The sequence below is a fragment of the Perna viridis genome, chromosome 6 (assembly GCF_037379345.1).
Source record: "Perna viridis isolate PV_CMFRI_1.1 ecotype Kerala chromosome 6, ASM3737934v1, whole genome shotgun sequence".
In the NCBI taxonomy this organism is placed as follows: Eukaryota; Metazoa; Mollusca; class Bivalvia; order Mytilida; family Mytilidae; genus Perna; species Perna viridis.
The window spans coordinates 46,031,906-46,057,358 of record NC_142450.1 but is presented as its reverse complement, the minus strand read 5'-3'; the positions used below and the strand labels follow the sequence as shown (position 1 = coordinate 46,057,358).

The window sequence follows — 25,453 nt, the reverse complement described above, 5'->3', positions numbered from 1 at the left end:
TGTATTTTCACATTACAGAATTTCTTGGAACAAAAAAAAAAGGAAGAACCAAAGGACAAAAACATGGTCAAGAAAATTGATTGACACAACTTAACAAAAATCAAATGAAAAAAATACATGTTTATGGCCTAAAAAGGAATAAAAAAAAAATCCAAAAACTTAAAAAGATTAAAGTTCTGCCAAATCAAGATCTAGGACACACACAAGACTGTCAATTTATTCATTTCAATTCATTTTAAACTGGAATATTTTGGATAGTTTGCATACTTCATCACACATTTTTTTATGTTCTTGAAATATGTGAAAATATGAATTTCCTTGCAGATACATTTTTCTGTTATTTTAGATTAAAAAAATTATACAGACATGGGAAAAGGAAATTTTATTCCAAAGTTCATGTAAACTGTTCTTTCTGGAGGTCCTCCTAATCTTGGTTTTATGGGGGAGTACCAGTACATTTAATGTGAAATTAATGATTTTTGTGCAGTAGGGTGCATATCCTCGACCCAGAAACACATAGAAAAATCAAAATATTTCTACATTTTGATCAATACAACATTGGGAGGACCTCATTACAATGTCATGGGGGAAGTTTACATCCATTTTACTGTGAAAATGCATTTGACTTGCCTGTATTTTTTTTTTAAACAAATCCTAAATAAGATAAAGAATGTACCCCAAAACCATATTTTCATATATTTTGGGTAAAAAAGAAGAAATATATGGAAAAGTATGTATTGTATCCAAGTGTATCAGAAGGTTTCCATTCATTTTTAAATAAAATAATAAAAATATTAACAATTTAATGTGTACATGTGTGCATCCCAGATACTGATTTGGGAAGTTACACTATGAGATCTGCACAAATTTCTTTTAAAAAACAAATTACCATTTTTAAGCATGGTGGGAGGAAAGGATGATTTTGCATTTAATTTTGATAAGTAGCACAGGTTCTAGAATTCCCATTTTATGTCCATAATAAAGCTCTACAAGAATTTATGCAATTTCAAGTCATTTTGATACTCAAAGGGAGGTAATCGGAGTAAATTTTAAACTTCCTTATAAAGATTAATCACAGGCACCAAACAGTTGCTGAGTACTTCTCTGTCTAAGAATCTGGCAAAATGTGTATAAAATGTGGCATATGAAGAAAAAAACAAAAAGAATTTATTGCATTATCCAAGTAGGGCACTATCTGTTCTTCGACATGGACCATAACATAAAATTCATGTTAGTTTTACAAAGTGATGTGTTTTTTAAATAAAACAGTGTGTTATTTTAAGTACATGTAAGGCCATATAATATCACGTAAATGACACAAACAATCTTTCATATTCTAGATTCTTTGATGGTCTTTGATCAATTTGGTACATATGCAGTCCTTATCAAGTCCTTTAATAAACACAGGATTTTCAAAGTCATTATACGTTGTCTGATAGGTAACAGCAAGTATCAATAGTATTGCTCAAGGCTTTTTTTAGTGTATAGGCTTACAAAACATTTATTACACTATTTTACTTCCTTTAATGAGGCTATAACTAAAAACAGTTTACAAAACTTTGATCACAGCTTACAGAATATCTCGGTAAGTAATGAAATCATGTTTTCACAATATAAATGAAAAAAGAGCTTAACTCACACAAAGAAAAGAAACCTACATTGTCACATATTTAATAGTGCTACCTAAAATTTCAAGGATTTCATGGTACATGCATTAATCTAAAGCAACAATATTTATTTCATTTCACTTTTTTTTTGCAACATAAAAACAATATCACACATAAAGTGTTAAGAAAGATATCAAATATTCAATAACAAAAGCAAAACTCTTTAACATTTTTCCATAAGTTTCCACTTAAGTATCATACTAGTATAATTCAATAGTGCTTTTTGTGAAGTAAGCATAAAATAATGACTACATGTAATCAAATGTGCTGAGTGTAACTTTCAGGTGTTAAACATTGAAGTTTAATGGCACTGAATGAAAGCCATTGGTCAAATAAATTCTAGTGATAACTTTATAAGCTTAAAATGACTAGATTCAGCCTTAAAATGTGAATGATCAATAATTGTAAGTAATCTTAAAAACTCTCAATGTGAGACGTGGTAGATCTGTAAAAAATGTAATGGCATGCCAGCACTGTAGATGTTGTCACACAACAAAACATATTAACACCACATTATAACAAATAAATCATGAAGTATCAGCAGTTACTAGTACACATTTAACAGTTAAGACAAATACGGACACACCATTCAAACTCTGAATTTTGACTGGAAATAAATATTTGACAAAAAAATAAAAAATCATCAGAATGAAAGTAGCCCCTTTTTGGCCCCTTATTCATAAACAGTACAAGTTAAAACCCAAAAAGAATCCCATCCTTCCTTCATGGGAATATAATGTACAATTTCATAGGATCCACTCATTTAAAGACAAGTTAATATCCAGACAACAGGAAATACTTGTTACTGGCCCCTAATTCATAAGAAGTTCAAGTCATACCCCTTAAAATCAATCCAAACCCTTCCTTTTGTTGCATCGCACCTAGTGGTATAATTTGAAAGAGGTACATACACTTAAATACCTTTATCAACCAAACTGTCCCCAGATGCTGGATGACAATGACAGAATGATACCATTATATGATGGCAAATTTTTCTGGTTGTATAAAAACTGTTATTGCATCCTAAATGAGAAGAAAATTGTAACCACAAATGATTTCAAAAAAGTTAAACATAATAAAGCACAAATTCAAAAATGTCTTGGTAAATAGAGTGCTATATAAGGAAGATCAAACATAAAACAAAATGTTGCATGCTACATCGTGCTAAGAATACCCCACTCAACCATTTCAGTCAAAGCTGGGAAAGGGAAACACAGTACAATTGGTCATGCAGAAGCAATAAACCAAATATCAAAGCATTCCTTTTGAACAGTAGAAGCTGAGAATTCTGTAACAAAAATCTCCAATATGCAGCACCTAGAAAACTATAAAGTTGATTGGTTAACAGGAAGTAGGAGAGTGATGAACCTGAAAAGGGGAGACACTGTACAAATGATCATAAGAAAGCAATATATCAAATATCTTAGCATTCCGTCCAGTAGAAGCATAAAAATCTGTTAGGAAAAAAGTGTAACAAACAGACTGATGGGTGGACAGACTTACAATATAGGGGAGTGGGGGTATAATTAATTGAGTACAGTTTACACCATGAAATAGTGAACATTAAAAATTATTCCAATGATCTAACACACAACCAAAAATAAAACAGAAACATCATTGGTTCAACAGTAATGTCATGTGATACAATGTCAGCAGTAAAATACAGCAGCTGTGGCTATGCAAAGTTAATTGCTTAGTTCTCAGGTTGGTTTTTCATAAAAGAAAATGAAGGAAGGAGGCATTTCTTTTCATCTTTTTATTGCTCCCCAAAAAAATGATAACAATGTTTTTACATTGTTCATAGCCAGAAATAGTGGTAAGGGAAGTTTTTTTTTGTTTTATTTTACTGTTATGGCAATAAAATAGAGAAATGTGACAGTCTCAAATGAGAACACGGAAGGTCTGAATTAACTTTACATGGCCTTAATGAAATGCAATTGATTTCATGCAGAAGTGTCACTATTGCATATCATAGCCTTAACTAAACCTTATAAACTATACACTGAAGTAAGCCAAAGCCAGTGCTCTAGGTAGCAATGTCCTTGGTACATTTATACCATTAATAACCATTGACCTATGACCTTTCGTTCCTTTGGTTATTAAACAAGCTAACCCTAATCTGGATTGCATGTTGGAATGGATAGCCAAATAGACAAAACCAAAAATATTGGTTGACAATGGTACCATAACCTATGGTCTAACTGTGGTAAATAATATCAACAATACGTCAGAGTTATCATTGGTACTATTCTGAATGCACATATGGTCTTCCTGAACAGAAAGACAAATTACATGGCTAGTCTATCAAAGAACAATCAGTTGCCAGAACATTCTATGGTATTCTACTCTATATCAGCAGTAGTTATGTAATAGAGCCTTTCTTTGGACGGAGATGTAGGACAGCATTAGGGGTCAGCCCACTGTCTTCTAATGTTTTACTATTATCACCATGGGTCTTATTGGGGTAAGCTGAACATATATGGTATCCTGATTCAGCAGGGCTTCTGTAAAAACAGAAATAAAACTAGATAAATATTACAGATCATATGTCTTGTCTTATAGACAACTCAGTTTACAAAGGCAAAGAATTCCATCCATTCTTTCTGTATTATCTTACACAATGAACTAAATCTAAATAAAAAATATACACCACTCTGAAGAGTTTTACATGATATTGTTAAATTAAAGTGAGAACCCCCAAAAAAAGAAATTAATATTTCCCCTAAATCTTACCTTTGAGAATCTAGGTACTTCCTAACATCAGCAATTGTTTCCGTAAACTTCATTTTTAGCACATATGTATTATTTCCAGTCTCTGATTTGATCCTAAGGGTTGTTATATCTCTCGGAGTCTCTGGTCTCATTGATTCTTCCATTTCCAACCTGTAGATAGCAATACAGTTAAGAATATATTGAATGTTTTAAATGCTTTCAATGACCTATGTTAATGATTTTGACTGTCTGTGTAGATGACACAGTTACATTTGATGGTACATGTACATATAATGCATAATAAAGAGGGCATGTGTATCTCATGTCAAACTATCTGGGATTTGATGCCCTAAAAATTTATCAATACATAGTTTAATGAATAGAACTAAGTTCCATAGTAACTCTGTTCCACTTCTATGGATTTCATACCATCATAAAATATAACTAGAGGCTCAAGAGAGTCTGAATCGCTCACCTGGTTAACCATTTGCTTATTTGAAAAACTCAAGGAATGAAACAGGCTAAGTTAAAATCAAAATGCTTTTAATAGCATTTTCATGACCTGAACCAGAATTTTGCTAAAGGCAACAATTTTTGAATCATCTTCTGACCCCTAAGTTCCATATTTAGTATAGGCAGCCATATCTATTCACAGGTTTTTAAAGTTGCACATGCGAAAAATGCAAAAATGAAACTGTTTCAGGGGCCGCAACTCCTACATCAGTTGACAAATCGTTTTGAAAATTTCAGCATAGGTCCATTTCATGATGCTAAACAATATTACCCCAGAAATTTGCTAAAGGCAACGGTTTTTGAGTTATTTGCAAGAAACTGCCATCTGACTCCTATGTTCTATTTTTAGTAATGGCGGCCATGTTTTTTCATGGATCAAAAATCCCAAAAGTCATTTTGTGTGGGATACCCTAAGGAACATATATGCTAACTTTCATTGAATTCTGTGCAATGGATTTTGAGAAGAAGATTTTCGAAGTTGCACATGCAAAATGCAAAAAAAGCTGTTTCAGGGACCATAACTCCTGCATCAGTTGACAAATCACTTTGAAAATTTCAGCATAGATCCATCTCATGATGCTGAACAATATTACCCAGACAGAAATTTGCTAAAGGCAACGCTTTTTGAGTTATTTGCAAAAAACTGTCATCTGACCTCTATGTTCTATTTTTAGTAATGGTGGCCATGTTTTTTCATGGATCGAAAATCCCAATAGTCATTTTGTGCAGAACACCCTAGGAAACAATCATGCCAAGTTTAAAATCTGTCAGTCTAGTAGTTTCAGAGGAGAAGATTTTTGAAAATTTGTCCACGACGACAATGACGACGACGATGGACACCAAGTGATGGCATAAGCTCACTTGGCAAGGTGAGCTAATAATTATCAAAGACTTCAATGATAGTTCCATTTTTTTGGAGAAATTATAAAAGAAATTATTGAAAATTATAAAATATAACATATTCATATTAGAAAATACAAAATGTGTTACTGCAGGAATTTTTAAGTCGTTACATCTCCATGATCCTACAGAGACAGTATACCTGTTGGAAATTCTGAAGCTTTTCCATCAACAGCATATGAATTTTGAAGAATGAGTACTAATGCAAGTCTGAAAAGCACTCTAGAAGTACTAACAAGAAGACTGTAAGGCTAATAAAAACACCATTATTTTAACCAAAACTTATACAGAACTTTTTGATGATATTCTGGGGAGATAGTTTGTCCTCATTTGATTAACTGAGAAGGAGATTTAAACTTTCTATCATTTAAAGGGGTCTTGAATCTATGTTTGATACAAAGTTGAAATCCCTGTTATTCTGTAAACTGTTTAACACAGATTATTAAATCAAAAGAAAACAAACTGTATCCAATGAACATTATTATTGTTTGTGCTGTAAAACTATGTGGATTACCTTTTCTTCAAATCATTAACAGTATCTGTCTCTACAACTGTGACTGCTTGCTTCTCTTTCTTATCTCCCTGTAAAATATAAAATAATAATAGCATGTCACATAAAAAAAATCTAAACGACCTACAGGGTCAAATGTCTCATCTATTCCAGTTTGATATTTGGTGCATGTTTTGTATTATAAAGTAATGCAGGGTAAATGATGCCATATTCTAAACATTATTGGATATTGTTTCTATTATCTCTCAGTAATAAACATTTCTTCTCATATCTATGCGACTTATATCTAAACAGCTACAAATGTTCCACTACTGCTGGCGAATAGCTTACTTTCCCTGTATAATGATCAAAGACCTAACTGTGAAAGTATTATTGTTTGTTGGGTACCAATTTTCTTGGTTCCCAACAGATAGGAAATTTTGCATTACTTTGTATGATAAAGTTGTCAAATAAAAAAATTTAAGAATTAACAAACCAAAAATTTTTCCCTAAACCAAGAAAATTTTGTTTGTTGGGGTTTAACGTCCGAGCAGCAATATTTCAGCTATATTCAGACGATGAACATGAAATTGATGATAAAATGAACATGAAATGATGATGAAATGAAAAAGGGATGGGACACAAGGACAATGGGGTCCACAAATTTTGATTGCCACTGGAAATAGGGAGAGGTGGGTAGGGTAGAGCAATTTAGCCTACTGTGGCGGAGCCCTATGGTTCCTACTCCGGGAGAATACCACAGTAGGGTCTTTAACGTGCAAGAAACGTGGCATCTTTCCCAACACGGTGCACCATTATGGTTTGCGGTCAGGTTTTCCGTATTATATCCTGACAACCCCAGCATGTAACACGCCCGGGGTACCCCATTCCACCACCTGGGGCACACATCCCAGTTGCTCTGTGGGCAGAGCGCCCTAGCCCCTGGCTAGGGTTCTGAGCACTATTTAGTCGCCTTTTATGACAAGCTTAGCGCTGCTGCAGGCCTATTCTTTTAACACCCGGACCTGCACAGGGCAAGACAATTGGTACCATCAATAAAAATACTTTCACAGTAATATATCATTGACAATCTGAACTACTGTAAAGGTATTAATTTTTGTGGTTTCTGAAAAGTCAACATGTTCGCGGATATTAATTTTTGCAGTTTTCAAGGTTGAAAAAAGTAAAGTTTTTCAATAGTCTTGGCAGTGTGTGATTCTTTTTTTGATCAGCTATTTTATTGTTAATGTTTCAGTAAATTAATAACGGCCATTAATACAACATTAACAAATTGACAAGTACACATATAGTTTCCTATGGCCATTTTAATCTAACAGTGTATATATTCTTCTAAACTTCTAAAACTAAAAAGAACTCACTTAATTGCCCAAGCCGTAGCTATTTGTAGGGCTTAATGGTTACCTTTTATTGGTTATTACCTGAAGGGTGAGTTTGACACTGACATTTTGTTCTTTGATTGACAGGTACTCTATGGTCATTGATACATACCATTATAAAAACAAGATCACAAATTTAGAAATTATAACCCACATGCTTTTACCGTATACATTTTTATAATGAACTTGGTATAAATTCATACTTGATTGCATTGAATGATATGACCCTTACACAAAACGATGTTTCTATTCAAAATTGTCAAAACCATGATTATAACAGTGGGTACTAATTTTCGTGTTCTTAAAGCAACCGCGAAAATTAATATGTTTACAGTACTCTGCCATTTCTGCTACACTAAAAAATAACCTTGGATGCAGAAAGGAGAATTTCTTCTTGAAAAAATTGCCAGAATTTTGTTAAGAATTTTGGCACGAAGCAAGGAGCTAGGAAAAAAAGTAATGGTAAAAATTTCAACCAGTAAAACTATAATTTTAGAATCTGATCTGTCAAATTCTGAACAGATCCTCCCACCTAGTGCCTCCGAGGTTTTTTTTTGTGAAACTAGAAAGGTTGAGGAGTTCTAATTGATGTCATTGACAGGATTATCTCCCTTTTGAAAATAAATTATTGAACATGTGGACAACAGTTGGTATAAAGTTATTAGGAATAAGGTACTTACTGTTAAATGGTCATTCAGAGTACCTCTTATATCTACAATCTTGCCTCCTTTTACAACAGACTTAGGAAGCTTATTTAGGAACTGGTCTTTGGATAAAGTTCTACCTGCAAAAAAGATAAATATAAAAAAAAAGTCTACTAACACTTTATATCTACTCCAACAGTACCTGATCAAAGAATTCTGATCACAAAAAATATGATGAAACTAGTAAATCTTGACACAGGATTTTTCCAATTAAAACTTTTGATTTTTAAACAAGTCTGGAGGTTTACTGGTAACAAACACCTTAATAGCATGACCTGGTTCCTCAGGTGATTCAAGAGTTATCCCTCCCTGCCAGGACATATACTGGTGACAGACACCTTGATAGCATTCCCTGGTTTCTCAGGTTATACAAGATTTATTCCTCCCCACTTGGAGGTTTACTTATAACTGGTACCATAATAGCATGCCCTGTTACCTCAAGGAATAAAAGAGATATCCCTTCCTACCAGGACATATACTGGTAACTGACACCTTGAAAGCATGCGTTGTTTCCTCAAGTGATACATGAGTTATCCCGTCCTAACTGGAGGTTTTCTGGTAACAGACACCTTGAGAGCATTCCAAAGTTCCTCAGAGATAGTTACCACTACCAGGAGGTTTACCAGCAATAGAAACCATTATAGTATGCCCTGGTTCCTCTGGTGATTAATTAGTTACCTGAAAGTTTACTAGAAACTAGTGATTTTGATAGTGTGCCTGGTTTCACAAGTGATACAAGAGTTATCCCTCCCTACCTGGAGGTTTATTGGATAGCATTCCCTAGTTTCTAAGATAATATAAAGGTTATGCCCACCTGGAGGTTTACTGGTAACAGACACCTTAATAGTATGGCCTGGTTCCTCAGGAGTGTTAGGTTTTTGAGTAGTTTTATTGGAGGCTACCAGTCTGGATGGTTTAGTTTCTCCTCCCAATGTTTGACCTGGTCCTTTAAATGCCTTCAATGGTTTTTTAACTTCAAAATGAGTATGTCTGAAATCTTTTACCTACAATAATCACAAAATAAACATAAAGTTTGAGTACATTCATAAAATCTAGTAGAAGAGAAGAGGTATTATATAAAGATGGAAAAAAACAACTCACAATAAGTTCAGTATTTAATGGTTCGAAATAAGTTCTTGTTTAACTGCAGAAAAAAAGTTCTGCTTTTAAGGTGCTAATCAAAAATCTTTGCCTTCGATCCCTACATGTACAACAAAAAAGTAAGAAATTAATTCCAATAGATAAATGCAAGCAGAAGTTTTCATGAGGAAACTTTTTCTACCATTTCTAATGATAACGCCAATTTCCTCTTTTAGCCCTTTATTTTTAATGGGGGTTGTGCAAAATACTATAGGGCCCCACATGTCCATAGGAACAATGTGTCAAAATTTCAAAAAGATCAGATAAGTTTTACTCAAACAAAAATTAACAGATGGCATAGAGGATGCCTCCTCAAATGACAACAATGGGGTAATACCATTATAAAACTGCAAAATATTTGTTGCTGTCATATTAAAACTTGATTATAAAAATAATATAATTACTTCATACATAGAAATATAGGTTCAGAAAATAAGCTTTTTCAAAATCAATATTTTGTTTTTGTAATGCAAGGAAACCTGTCTAAATCAAACCCTGAATAATCACAAAACCTGTCTAAACCAAACCCTGAATAATCCCAAAACCTGTCTAAACCAAACACATTTTAAAGTTCATTTATATCAATTTAAATGTATAAAATATTTAAATTCAAATTTTCTGTACAAACCCACTGAAAAAAAACATTCAAAAGGCTAAGAATAAATTACCTGTCACAAAAAATGTAATGTAAGTTGAAATACTCATTTTTATACTTCTTCTATCAAAATATGTCAAATATCATTATATTTTAAAATCTTATTGTATCAATTTTATTTGAATTTGCATGATTGCTACAAAGAACGGAACTTAAAACCTATCTAAACAGAACCAATTATAGTCCAAAAGGGGTTCAGTTAAGACAGATTTCAGTGCACATATATGTATTTGAGGTGCAGTTTTTTTTTTATATTTTCTTTATTATTTGGAGACAAGGTGCTAAATATATGCAAGTTATCTTTAAAGTGGTGCAAAATGTAAAAACAAGTTTCAGGATTAGTGGATAAAAATTATAATTTCAAGTCACTTGTTCTTGAGTGGCCTTAGAAGACAAAAGTACTTACTATAAACGGAATACCATCTGGGTATCGTGACTGGAGCTCTGATGGGAAATAACCATCCATAATATCCTTTATAAGGTTTTGTGTCTGTGGGTCTGTGTATGGACGGAATGGCCCACTGTACATCATTATACCATTGGCATACACTGCCAAATCTACAGGGTCTGGCATCTACAGTAAGATAATAAAACTACGTCTTTAATCAAAATCTAAAAGTAACACTTATCAATAGTGCATGGATAAACCATCATCACTGAACTCAATTATAGCATGGCATTTCAACATAATTCAATGTACACTTTATTTTAGTTTTCATAAAAAAAAAGGATTTACAAGTATTTTTTCAATGATATCACTACTGATACATTCAATTCTCTTTAGAAAATCAGGCTGATTATACTTGGTTAGAGCGCTACAGGTTAGACTAATAACCTATTTAATCTTTTAAAGAAAACAAATTTAACAGTGTGAAAATTATATCAGCTAGGAGATCATAACTCGGTCATGACATAAGTATTCCTATGGAAAACACAGAGTAGAATCTTAGTCTGTGTACAACACCACCAACTACAGCCTAAATATATGATACTTCCTTCTTGTAACAAACTATTACATTACTAACTAGTGCTGTAAAGATCAAAGAAACATTTCTATATTTTCATCTTATAAACTATATTCTAGCCATCAGCTGGATATCCCTTCTCCATGTAACACATTCAGATCTTTCCCTATCCCATCCCTTACCTGCAGTCTAGCACGATCAGTTGTGTGTTGTATTCTGGATATCCCATCTCCAGCCAACACATTCATATCTTACCCTACCCCATCCCTTACCTTCAGTCTAGCACCATCAGTGGTGTGTTGTATTCTGGATATCCCATCTCCAGCCAACACATTCATATCTTACCCTACCCCATCCCTTACCTTCAGTCTAGCACCATCAGTGGTGTGTTGTATTCTGGATATCCCATCTCCAGCCAACACATTCATATCTTACCCTACCCCATCCCTTACCTTCAGTCTAGCACCATCAGTGGTGTGTTGTATTCTGGATATCCCATCTCCAGCCAACACATTCATATCTTACCCTACCCCATCCCTTACCTTCAGTCTAGCACCATCAGTGGTGTGTTGTATTCTGGATATCCCTTCTCCAGCTAATACATTCAGATCTTTAATATTTTCCAGCAGTTTATCAAAGTCTATGGCAGGAGGTTCAGGTTCACCTACCAGTGAAGTATCTGTAATAAATGATTGAAACATTAAAAACATTTAAAAATACTGATATTTCCAAAACTTTGATTGTTTTATATCATCAATTCTTACTTGTTAAAAATAGCTGACTCTTGGTAAAGTAATGTGTAGATGATACAGGAAAAAAAATTTGGAAACATGATCATATATTGATATTCTATTATAATGGTGTTAAGTATCTATTTGAATTACATTAAAAATGCCAATATTGGTTGCATTTGATAAGTTTACTTATTTCACTGATACCATATATACTGATATCCTATTGGTCAATCAGTAATATCTATTTCTATCTATCATGTGCATCCTGACAGCCATTTACTTTAGGAAAAAAAATTAAAGAATATTCCTACATTGAGGTTATTTACTTTACTTACAAAGAAATAATCTCCAATAAAGCATAGAAAAAAAAATAGAAATTAATTATCATTGTTTGGTATCACCTCACATTATTTAAAATCAACAAAAATAATAAACTCACTAAGGCTTGTTACTTAAATAAGTGGAGTAGATATCAAGTGATATAAAAATTTCTTTAATTACCCTGCCTCCAAAGTTTGAGATCATCAGACCCTTCAGTGGGTGAAGATAATAAATCATCATCATTATATACATCAGAGTTAGGATCACTCTTATCTCCAATCCATACCATACCATAGTCTGCTAGAAATGTCTGAAACATGGAGAAATATAGGTTAGGTAAAATACCCATACCACATCATAGTCTGTTATAAATGTCTGAAACATGGAGAAATATAGGTTTGGTAAAGTACCCATACCATACCATAGTCTGCTAGAAATGTCTGAAACATGGAGAAATATAGGTTTGGTAAAATATCCATACCATACCACAGTCTGCTAGAAATGTCTGAAACAAACAGAACTATAGGTTAGGTAAAATACCCATACCATACCATAGTCTGCTAGAAATGTCTGAAACATGGAGAAATATAGGTTAGGTAAAATACCCATACCATACCATAGTCTGCTAGAAATGTCTGAAACATGGAGAAATATAGGTTTGGTAAAATACCCATACCATACCATAGTCTGCTAGAAATGTCTGAAACATGGAGAAATATAGGTTTGGTAAAATACCCATACCATACCACAGTCTGCTAGAAATGTCTGAAACAAACAGAACTATAGGTTAGGTAAAATACCAATACCATACCATAGTCTGCTAGAAATGTCTGAAACATGCAGAAATATAGGTTAGGTAAAATACCAATACCATACCATAGTCTGCTAGAAATGTCTGAAACATGGAGAAATATAGGTTTGGTAAAATACCCATACCATACCATAGTCTGCTAGAAATGTCTGAAACATGGAGAAATATAGGTTTGGTAAAATACCCATACCATACCACAGTCCGCTAGAAATGTCTGAAACAAACAGAACTATAGGTTAGGTAAAATACCAATACCATACCATAGTCTGTTAGAAATGTCTGAAACATGGAGAAATATAGGTTAGGTAAAATACCAATACCATACCATAGTCTGCTAGAAATGTCTGAAACATGGAGAAATATAGGTTTGGTAAAATACCAATACCATACCATAGTCTGCTAGAAATGTCTGAAACATGCAGAAATATGAGTTTTGAAATTTATCACTGCTCATGACGAATTTCAACTACCTCTTCCTATTCTAGAAAACAATGTGTAGTTTCCCTGCTTCCCTGGTCTGACAAAATACACTATCATACAAATAATCCTTTGTTGTTTTAATGATAAAATTATACATGACTGTTTAAAAAAACACTTATTGTGAGTCCTGAATTGTCTTTACACATGTATCTGTGTATTTAATCATAAATATTGTTTTGTCATTACCCCTGTTGGCTTATGATTGGTAAAATAAAATACTTTGAACTTTTGAACTTTGTGTCTACAGTATTGATCTCTTATAGTAAAACCTATCATTAAATAAACATATTTTGGAAAAAAAGAAACAATGTGCTCACTTACAGGCAATGTTCTTTGTTCCATATCATTTATCTACTTACCTCCATTTCATGAACATTTTGTTGGAGTAACAGACATTTCTTCTCTAAAGCTTGTGTTTTACTCTCATCTTCTTCTGTAATTAGAACAAATAAAATAATAATCAACTCAGTAAAACAAGAAAAAGTTACAATAACTAAAGCAATGGAATTCAAATCACATTAATAAAAACACTGTTGTGTAAAATGATTTCCTGTAATATACTTGTACAGAAACTTTATCTTCCCTATAAGGTAATAAAACAACAGCTGGAGTGTTTCAATCTGATTTCAAAATTGATATTTTGGGTAAAACTGAAATTAAGGAAGTAAAACAAATGCTGCCATGAAAAAGATCAAAATTTAATTCAGAAAAAGTTTGAATATACCTGTATTTCTAGCTGTTTGTACTATCTGTAATTTTTCTTCTAAAATTCTGATTCTTTTGTCCTTTAATCAGAAATAATAAGAATATTTTATACTTATAATTAGTATACCTTAACTTTTTATGATAACCAAGTTAGTGGTTCCTAGGGATAACATTTACATTGTATCATACATTGTATTAGAAGTACCATACACTATACATCATACCGTTGCTTTTGGATGTTGAACTAGCTTACAGAAACAGTAAGTATTCTTTCAAGGTAGGTACAGCTCTATATGTTAAGGTATTAGTATTCTGCATCAATCTAAAGAGGTTAAATTTGAAATTTACCGATTTTATAGTTCATTTCATTGCTGTATTTTCCCACCACTGTCCTAGGTTAGAGCTGAGTTGAAACACAAACATGTTTAAACCCAACACATTCTTTATGTGCATATCCTAAGCCAAGAACCTGTAGCCTAGAGGCTGTTGTTTTTTATGTTCATTGTTATTTGTTTTACATTTTTTGTATAGATTAGGTCAACTTTTTCATTTTTCATGAATAGTTTCACATCATTTGTTTTGGGGCCTTTTACAGCTTGCCTTATGGTATGGGTTTTGCCCATCATTGAAGACCATGTGGTGACCTGTAGAATTTTAATTGTTTGTTGCCTGGAATTTGGTGGATGACTATCTCATTGGCAATCATATCGCACCTCCTATTTTTATATGTTATATTAGTAAATGCAAGCAAACATGAATATTATTCAGAATAAAATGCATGAGCCACAACTAACCTGTTCTGGACACATCTTTGCCAAGCATTGGCCTCAGCTTGCCTGTTCTAGACAGAGTTACCTATCACATTTGTACATGTTACATCTGTTCAGCTGTTCTAGGCACACATTTGCTCTGTTCACCTGTTCTAGGCACACCTTTGTCAAGTTACCTGTTCTAAACAAACCTTTGCCCAACAATCGCAACTACACACACAATTTCTAATACACTAAAAAATAACTGGGATGCCAAAAGGAGAATTTCTTCTGAAAAATTTTCAAGCTCACTTGTTTTACACATTTTTTCCTAGTTCGCTTGTTCTATGCACACCTTTGTCCAGCTTACCTGTTGTAGACATACCTTTGTCCAGCTTACTTGTTGTAGACATACATGTACCTTTGTCCAGCTTACCTATTGTAGACATACCTTTGTCCAGCTTACCTGTTGCAGAGATAACTTTGTAAAGAATACTTGTTGTAGACATACCTTTGTTCAGCTTACCTCTTGTAGACATACCTTTATTCAGCTTACCTCTTGTAGACACACCTTTGTCAAGTACACCAGTTCTAGGCACATTTTTGCCTAGTTCACATGTTCAAGATACATTTTTGCCTAGTTCATATGTTCTAGGCACAGCTTTGCCTAGAACACAATGACTTTTATCTTTACCTTTTCACTTATTTCCTTGCTCTGTGACATAACCCTCTGTTCCAATGCTGTAATCTTACTCATCATGGCTGACATGAGGTCATGGTCACTTGGAGCTTAGAAAAAAAAAGAACCATAAAAACATGAAATAAAAAAGACATTTAAGGAAAAAAAAATTTATAAACTTAATAAAAAAAATCCTTATTCTTATTGTTACCAAATTAGGGATCTCCTTTTATGATTCAAAATTTGAGCAAAGGTTGACCATTCTTCTAGAATTCAGAAATTTTGCCTCAGAATGATTTCATTGTCATGTAACAGGTAATAGGAACTGGGGGAAGTAAAACTATATTATCATTTAATTAACTGTATTATGGAAGCATGATAAAAAATGGGTAACATATCACTGCTAAATTCCTATAAATGCATTCAAAGAAAGTTGGTTTACTTCAATAATATGCAAACAAATAAAAGAAAAAAAATCCTAAAATATAAATGATAATTAAGTACATATCCATAAAATTTGGATACTTCATATCTTTTAGAAATGTTTTCCTCATTGTTAGTTTGTAGATTAATTGATCATATTATTAGTAAGTGCACTGGACACATGTATACATGTATATACCAGTACATATTGTAAAAACACACCACAAAATATCTAAATGGGTTAGCAAACTAACTTCACACATGAATATACAGCACACAGTGAGAAGAGTGAATGGTATAAAGTTAGTTAAATAAGACACTGCCATTGAAATTTGAAACAATTTTAAAAGCTTTAAAATTTGAAATTTCTATTCTGAAAATTAAGACAAGCTCTATTATCATGACTATCTCAATAAAAGCAGCAAATACTTGATTTGAATAAAAACAAAAAAAGTTTTTAAACAGCCATTGGAAAGAAAGGAAATTCTAAATTGAGAAACTAGAAGCAGAATTCCATACAGTTGTCAGTAACTGGGTCATTAGTTGAAAGATCATTGCTAGACACTACGCAGCTGTAGCTGTATTACCTGTTAAAAATGTATTATGTGTATGGTGTGTATCATATGTGTAACGATCATACGAAGATGAAGCACTTGGTGGTCTTTCTACAACATTACAATGAAACCCATCACCACAACAATTATTATGATTCCTATACAATGTGTATTTCCTTGTTTCTTGAGAACTTTAAATGTATATCAATGACCACAAAAGTTGAGGAAAAAATTCATGATGGAATTAACATTTATCAAGCTATCAGCTTTTCTATATTGGTACATAAATACATGAAAAGTCTTAACACCATCACATGTTGTGTCCATCACCAGTTATTAGGTCTGATATTTTGTGAGAGCTGTTGATATGAGAGATTTACATGTGATGTAAATCTTATTAACAATTATTTTGTTTTCTACTTCAGTCCCTAGCTATGCTATATATACCAAACAAAGTACATGTATCTTTGTTATAATGCTGATAAAAAGAGAATAACTCACTATCAGTTACATGCATGAACAATCATGTTTTCATCAAACTACAAGTATTTCAACATTCATTTACCCTACCAAATCATTAGGCAGTGTTGTTTGGGGATTACATGTAGTTTTTTATATTACATTATGCCAGATATCCAAGTGTAAGCTCCTACAGTAAAGATCTAAACACATTTGTGAAAGTACAAAAGTCAATTCTGATTTTAAGAAAACTGACTTCTAATTTGCAGTTGAATTTAGATCAATCAGGTTTTGAGACTGGGATGTTTCCTAGTTACAACCAATAGATAGCTACTTAATAAAATCATCAAATACAATAAATAGAACTCATACAATTCTGTTTTAGGCTATTATGTTGTGGGTAACTAAAACTAGTTAAAAAGTTTATTTAGCTATATTTACCCTATAGCTGCCATATGGTCCCCTTTAATCCTAAAAGATAGCACAGAACCTACCTAAAGAAGATGTATTAGACATCCTTGGTGTATTCTGGTTTGACAATAAGCCTCGTGACGTGTCCAGTTTAGGTAGACCTCCAATGAATGGGTCTCTCATCTTCATCCTGGCTGTAGCCATGTTAGTAGTGATCTCTTCCAGAAGTTTGTGTTCATCTTCTGAAGAACAAGCAGCTGATCAAATTACATCATGTTCATATTTATAAATATTTGGTAAAGAAACAGCAAAACTATTAAAAAATCAAACAGAACCTAAAAACTGCAGTTTAACTCTTTGTTTCCCATTACTGTATCAACAAAGGAAGAGACACTTTTAAAACAACAGCAAAGGCCATGCAAAAATAATATGAGGCCACTGTGGTCTGGACATTTGAACGTGTAAAACATAAGTTTTCCCTTCGTAAGTAGTAGTACATGTAAGTTAAGGTAAAAATCAATCAACAGATGTTGATTCTAGAATTTACATGAAATGGTTCTGGGCAGATAAACAGTGGGTTTACAGTACTCTGTTGTAATTTGCAAATGCAAGATAACAAAGTAACAAGATCAGAAACATTAGGAATTACATTTATTTATGAAACTTACTTGATTCAAAATATTTCCATCTATCTAAGATCCAAGCCATGGTTTATAGAAGAAATCTTTATAGAGCAAACATTTATTATGATGAACAATAATTCTATCACCAATATTGTTGTTAAAAATCAATTTATATTCATCCTCATTGGAAATCCAATATATATAAGCTTTCATCCATTCAATTATAAATGTTCACTATTCTATTTTGAATTTTATATTCAGCATTTAATATGAATATGAAGTATAAAGTGCAAAAGCTCTAAGCTTTCCACTATAAACTTAACAGCAATAAAATCTCATATATTTATACCAGTTATCTTATTTGAAGTAATTTAAATATGCTATCATAAGAATATTTAATACAAGAGGGAAACAACAAAGAACTTAGAAAAGAGTTCAATGCACAAATTTCTTTCCTTAATCCATCCTTTCTAATGTGTCATATCATATGTATATTTTCCATTAACAGAACAAGTAGAGCAGGTCTGGTGAAGCTCTAATTTCATCTATCAAAATACTGAATGAATATCAATGTTGAACTTTTTAATTTACCAAGTACAGAGACGCTTTAATACAATGCATATCAGGATAAATCAGGGACCTTTTAATCCATGGCAAATCTATTCAAAATTATAGTTAATTCAAACACAGCTCTGATCTGCAATGTGATATTATGTAAAGATAAAGGTATATTGGTTTAATAAAAAGCCTTATATTATTTGAATGTGTTTTTACATGCTCATATTTTTTGTGAGCAGCTCATTGATATAGTAAGATCAGCTGATCACTTGTATTTATAAATGAACCCTATTTCTATGTATTGATTCTCAAATCATTGAATGAAATACATTTGTAGGAACTTTAAATAAAATAGTATCATACAGCCACTGAAAATTAACCAGAAACAATTGCAGAAGGTACACTACAGTAGAGGTAATACTGTAATTGTCAATGTTTATCTCATATTTAGATTACTTCCCCTTGCAAGTATCCTACAATAACCAAAATAACATACTGAAGTAAAGATGACAACCATTTCTAAGAGTCCTGTCAACATCTGCCTGGTAGAGTATTAAAAGTATATAAATCAGTAGGTTAAGTCAATTTGTTATGTGGGAAAGGCAAATTTTCATATAAATATTCTAATGTGTGATGGATGGATGCACTGTTTTAGAGTTTATATAGGTATCATTATTTGGAGGGCTTCTAATATTTATACACGTATAAAATTATTCCAAACACACATCTGTGTCCACCTTTTCTCCTTCCTTGAATGGCTACACAATAAAATCATATATAATAATTCAATTTCAGATGCAACACGCTTTCGGAGTGGATTTTTTTTTTTAAATTTGTCCATCATCTCATAGACCAAATTTTGTTATGTGACAATGATGTCATCAACCTTTTTTGGTGATTTACCCATTAAATTTTAATACTAAAATTAAATTATAAGGAATGACATTCATGAATTTTTGGCCTATTTGAAATAACCTCAATGCTCGTTTTTGCACACTTAAAAATAACCTGCTATGCAGAATATTTTGTATCAACCATGTGACAGAGGTTATTTCTTTGTAGAATGAAAAGTTATAACAGCAATTCCTTAACTATTTCAAATAATCAATTAAAGAGATTAAATACATGTATCATCATAAACAAAATACATGTAGTAATAATGATTCCTTTAGTCATCCACCTTAAGTATTACATCTAACCAGAATCTCTAAAGTCTCACGACATTGACTACTTTTCACCCAGTGTACAAATACACATATCCAAGAATCATTAGCCATATAATAAATACCAATTAGTAATCGAACAAATAATGTCTGCTGGTGTCCAGGGATGTCAGTCCAAATGAATGACCTTTTTCATAGTATTTAAAGATTACGACAAAAAAAAAACAAATGTTGAAGGTAACTTATCAACAATTTGTCTTAAGGTTCCTCCCTCCCAGGACCACCAAAAAATAAAAACAAAACAGGGATTCAAAATTGTGATGGTCTGAGATCCAGGACCCTCAATATCTGCCATAGGACCTTTGTAATCTAATTACGTAAGTCCTGGACCTTCATTCTTTTTCATTGACACTTAATTGTAGACTATTCATTTAACTCATGAGGACAATTGATTTTGAACTTTGGAAAGTGCTAGACCTACCACTCTTGAAGGTAAATTTGAACCCCTGCAAAAATAAAAAAAAACAAAGCAGACACACAAGTACCCAACAGCAATAACATACCATTGTATTCTGGATGTCTAAATGGTAATGATCTGGACCTGAAATAAAGATACCATACTATTATAAATCAGTTGTATTATATTCATGTTAGTTAATGTTTCAGTGGTTACTAATACATCATTAACATGAAATCATAAATAATCCTTATTCATTTTTGTATGCTTCACATTAGCAGCTGATTCAAATAATATTTGATTAAAAGTAATTTTACGGATTTACATATTGGACTTGTTGCACACATGACCCAATAGTGTAGAAGAATGAAGACTCATACAATATTTATTTAGTAAGCAGTTCTGTGTATACATCTGTTAAATCTGAAAAAGACACCAAGATCTTACTGAATGAATTGTATAAATAAACATCTTTCTTAAAGAATTCTTACAAAAGTTGAAGTTGAAAATAAGTCATGATTGAACACTGTTGAAAAAAAAATTATCAACTAATAATCTGAAAAATATGGTACATGTAGGTCATACAATTAAACTGATAAGAGTAACTTACAGAAATCTCAACTTCATCTGACTTAAAAATCCACAAAAACAAAAGATTTACATATCAAAGTACTTCAGTACAATGCAAATGATATCTTAATGAAATACTTACATCAAAAGTAAGTCAATACTACTGGTACTTTAATTTGATAATATTCAAAATAAATCAGTTTAAATGTACATGTATACTTCAAGCTATTTAATATATCATTGATTCTCCACTTTATTTTTAGGTGAAAATTATGAATTCCTTATAGTATTATGAGAAGAGTATTTGGTAACTAAGAGTGTTGTATACAGTTCTATCTAGAAATGTTTTACTGCAGCAATAACATTTAATCCTCCATTAACAGGCAAAATGAGGCCTTATTACCTTCAGGTCAATTTCTCCTGATACTAGCAGATCCACAGTCAGATTGTGTCATTCCTTTTATATTCAGGGATTGAATTTTTGAATTTTTTTTCTACTCAATAAAATTTGCAAGTTTTTCTAATTTACATTCGCTAAATTTAGGTTTCTTGGGATATTTCGGAACTGAACTTAAATACATATAGAATTCCACCGGCAAATTTTAGCAAAGGGATAACAATTTCTACTAGCAAAATTTATTTTTAATTAGCATTTAGCAAGTATTCCCCTTAAATTTTCTATTTAGTATAAAGACTTCAAAGATTTAAATAAACTTCACTAGAGGTTTCTACAAGTGAATGATGTAGAAAGATTGAGAGATTGACAGACTGACAGACCAAAACCATAACCTATAGTCTCCTTTGGCTTCCCTAGGAGACCAATAATGACCAAATTCATTGTGAAACAATTAAAACATACCCATGGACCACTCAAATGTAACATCATGAATTGTTTTACAAGTGCATGCAAACACCACATATAATCACATGTACATGTAATGTACCTTGTCCTGGGTTTTTTTAACCAACTCAATTCCTCTAACTTCAAAGGCTTTGGTGACCTATGCATTTACAAAGAATCAAAGGGTTATCAACAATGTCTTGTTTATCATTGTCTTATAATAAATAATAAGACACATAAATACATGTTCAGTTAAGTATCTGGTAGGTGGTGATGGTGCTTACCGGTTACTAACATTATTTTTGCAGTTTCTGAAATACATTCATAATATGTAGAAACTTTCCTTTTGCAGCAAAATAATAGCGCTTGGATACACATAGAGTAATGCAGATACATTTTTTTATATTGTCATTCAGGAAATAATATCATGACATTGTCAAATAGTTGGAAAATAAACAAACAAAAAAGCAAAAAAATTAGAGTTTTCTAAATTCCTTACTAGTGCATACTTTTGTATTGTTTTCTCAATAGAATTTATGACTAAAAAACAATATTATGAAATGATAAAAAATTCCCAATAACCACCTACTTTACTACACACAGTAATTACTGCCTGATTCTGAAATAGATCTATATTTTAACTGTGTCAATGCCCCCCCACCCCACCCCCCTAAATGGCAATACTTTAACACAAACTATGATATGTAAGTACAAATTACCTAAGATCAAAATAAACAGTTAGTTTATAAAATTAGTTTATACTGTAACATCAAACTTATTACAATTAAAAATAAAAAATTACATTGCAAAGACATCTTCAATCTCCAATAAACATCAAATTGGTATTAGTTGAACACATAGTTAGTTTCCATTTATCGGAATTACTTAAATGTCATCTGATTTAAACAGTCAGTAAAAGAAAAATAAAATTAGTCAGTGACATGTTTTTTTCTGTTACAAATAATTACTGCACAATTGAGACAAAATTATGACAATAGCTCAGCATGAAAATATAGCTTTGGCAACTTCATACTTAACATTCAATATGTTCGGGTGACCCAATATTGCTAAGCTTTGCCCCTTAACTTATAAAGACGATTTTGACTAATCTACCAGGTTAAAAGAGGGCCATAACTTCTTACAGGCACAATATTAATTATTCTGACCGACTGTCATCAAACACATGTGAATTATATAACCCCTCCAATCACTCATGTGTACCATACCAACAAATACCTTACCTGTCTGTTAAACTGAGAGGCTCCATATCTGGTCTCCTTTTAACATATAGAAAGTTATTTCTTACTTTCCATCAAAACAGTTTTACCCAAGAAAAATATTAATGTTAAATTGCAATATTAAAGCGTTCTAGTGTTCTACTCAATTTTGAGTTATCAATATAATTACAACACTGTATACTTTCTAAGTAGTATCAGGTACAATGTATTAAGTGAAAAGAAAGAACTTAGTGAGCACTCTCACATGACACACTGCCTTAAACTGATGGAGGAGCAGATTTGAAGTTGAGATAGTCATAATTTGGTAATCTTCAAAGTGGAAAAAAAATTTAGGTCAACTGACTGTGCTATTATTTAAGAGGCCATGAGCTACTGAAATACACTGTGAATAGAATTATTGGACCATCTAAGGCTGTTTATATGATACTGTTACAGCTGAAAAATCTGTTATGCTTTTATACTTACAAGCAGTATCTTATCAACAACAATGACTACCTTTTTCTGGCTTAATTAATTCCCTTTACTCAATCACCTTATCACTGATAAGGATGAAGAAACTGTATCACGATTTATTTTTAACATAATTCTCAAGTGGATAAAGAATAAAGTACTCCCTGGGTGAATAATAAAATTGTAGGTAATCATATACAATGTACCAATGATATTACATGCATCTGAAAGAATGGTGAAATGGACATATATTCAAACGTTTCAACATATTGAAATATTCATGCACTGACATGTAGACTACATAATGTGACATTGACTTATTGACATGCTGCCTATAATAATGTTAAGATGGCACAGTGGCATTGTTGATATGTTTTATAAATGTACATTAAAACAGCCTACAGTCCTAGTAAGCAGTTAGGATATTGACATTTCCAAAACAGCCTACAGTCCTACTAAGCAGTTAGGATGTTTACATTTACATGTACATGTACAAAATGTGTAATGAATCTACATGCAAATGAATTCCTTATTCTAACCCTAAACATTTTCCTATATTGACACCCAAACCCCAATCCCTAAGCATAAAGCCAATGTATAACGAAATTGTCGAAGTCTGCCAATGTTAATGTCATTGCGTCAATAAAACTCTCCATGACTGTCAGAGTCTATAGTTTGCATGCTTCAGTGAAACTGGCCATGTCAGTAAATGAAACTCACTGTGACTCTTAATATCCAAATAATAATAACAATAATAATACCGGTAATATTTAAAGGACAAAAACAAATTATTGAAAAAATGTGCCTTGAAAGTATTGGTTTCATTTACTTAAGTTGATCCTGGAATTCTAGTACATGTAAGAAAAGAACATAGAAATCAAAACAACTGTACATGTAAGCGTTAGGATTGCCTCAAGTTACAGCTACGAATATTTTTGTTCATGTACCCCATGTACAAGTCTAGGGGTAAACACTTATGAAGTTTTGAGGGCAGAGCATCAAACCATTTGCAAGACTAAGTATTTTGTCATTGCCTTTGATAATAAGCATTACTTGGCTTTTAAATCTTCACATTCCCATTCAGCTTGGATCCAACATGAACAAAATAGATCACTTTCTTATTCACTTCCATCCCAGAAAAGTTCTTCAATTATATTGAGGTTAACAATGGTCAACAGATGTAAGATTGGGTGACACTTCAATAGGAGCCAACAGAACAGAAACTTGATTCAATTATAACGAAGAATTCATCAATGATAAATCAATCACAGAAGCATTTATGACATCTTTATGTTTGGAAACATATATCCTTTATTTGTATAGTATAAATGGTAAACCAGTTTCTTCCAGATTTGATGTAAATGGGGAATTAACATGTAAATTAAATCAGGTATATAAACACTCAACACCTTCTGCTGAAAGCCATTTCAAAATTATTCACTGGAAGCAAGTGGCATTGCTATCAGAAAAGACTTTAAACTTACCCAGGGAGTAAGGGTTGCTTGTGTGGTTTCTTCAAACTGGAAAGTGGTGAGCTCATCTTCTCCTGTCGACACTGTTCATCTTTAATTCACTCTATTCTTAAAATTTTGGCTAAAATGGTCCTCACACCTGATTATGCAAATACCTTTACTGGTTACATAACGATTTGCAATAAAAATATGCCCACTGAAACTAAATAAAAACAAAAATATTCACTTTGAAATCGATTAATCACGTTTCTTGTTTGTTTACTTGCCACCGGATATTGTGTAACAAAGAAGCTCAAAGACGGAGTAAAAAAAAATCCGTATATCCTTGAACAATAACAAAAAAAAAAATATGAATACAAGGTTTTTTTTCAGTATTACTATCATTTAATTACTCTTTTGGTACTTGAATATGTGCAAAGAGCTTATTAAATCTTGGGTTGCATGGGCATATGGAGCGAGTCTTAGAAATTTAATTAAACAGAACATCAATGAGTTAAATATAGAAGAACCTTGTGAACATATACATCTTTCAATCTTGCAATGTCCCGTACTGTACTGCGTTGTTCATGCCTATAACCAAGGAGTTAAATATGCTATATATAAATCCTTGCT

General features: G+C 32.3%; 1 protein-coding gene across 8 annotated transcripts; it reads right to left on the bottom strand.

The window, feature by feature from the left end:
• Positions 1-1,500: 1,500 nt before the first annotated feature.
• On the bottom strand, positions 1,501-25,128 carry LOC148615264 (UBX domain-containing protein 11-like). 8 transcript variants are annotated; one of them, XM_088590018.1, is made up of 17 exons: positions 24,854-25,128; positions 22,923-22,958; positions 21,785-21,841; positions 20,377-20,414; positions 17,553-17,711; positions 16,633-16,710; positions 15,638-15,732; positions 14,214-14,274; positions 13,849-13,922; positions 12,379-12,508; positions 11,686-11,822; positions 10,585-10,752; positions 9,198-9,387; positions 8,360-8,463; positions 6,307-6,374; positions 4,401-4,550; positions 1,501-4,171 (listed from the first exon to the last, which is right to left on the bottom strand). In XM_088590018.1, exons 1-17 carry the CDS (start codon positions 24,907-24,909, stop codon positions 4,030-4,032), a joined length of 1,743 nt encoding a protein of 580 aa, XP_088446144.1. In that variant the 5' UTR covers positions 24,910-25,128; the 3' UTR covers positions 1,501-4,029. The 8 variants fall into 8 exon arrangements, with proteins under 8 accessions (XP_088446144.1, XP_088446145.1, XP_088446147.1 ...); XM_088590019.1 differs by having other exon boundaries at positions 17,553-17,708; XM_088590021.1 differs by lacking the exon at positions 16,633-16,710.
• Positions 25,129-25,453: the final 325 nt, after the last annotated feature.

Bases quoted from the DNA above. Each gene is read 5' to 3' on its own strand.
- LOC148615264 (XM_088590018.1), bottom strand. From the start codon at position 24,909: ATGAGCTCACCACTTTCCAGTTTGAAGAAACCACACAAGCAACCCTTA. The intron at 22,959-24,853 runs GTAAGTTTAAAG...ATATGTTAAAAG, and splicing joins AAGCAACCCTTACTCCCTGG to GAGACCAGATATGGAGCCTC. The intron at 17,712-20,376 runs GTATGTTATTGC...CTTGTTCTTCAG, and splicing joins TAGACATCCAGAATACAATG to AAGATGAACACAAACTTCTG.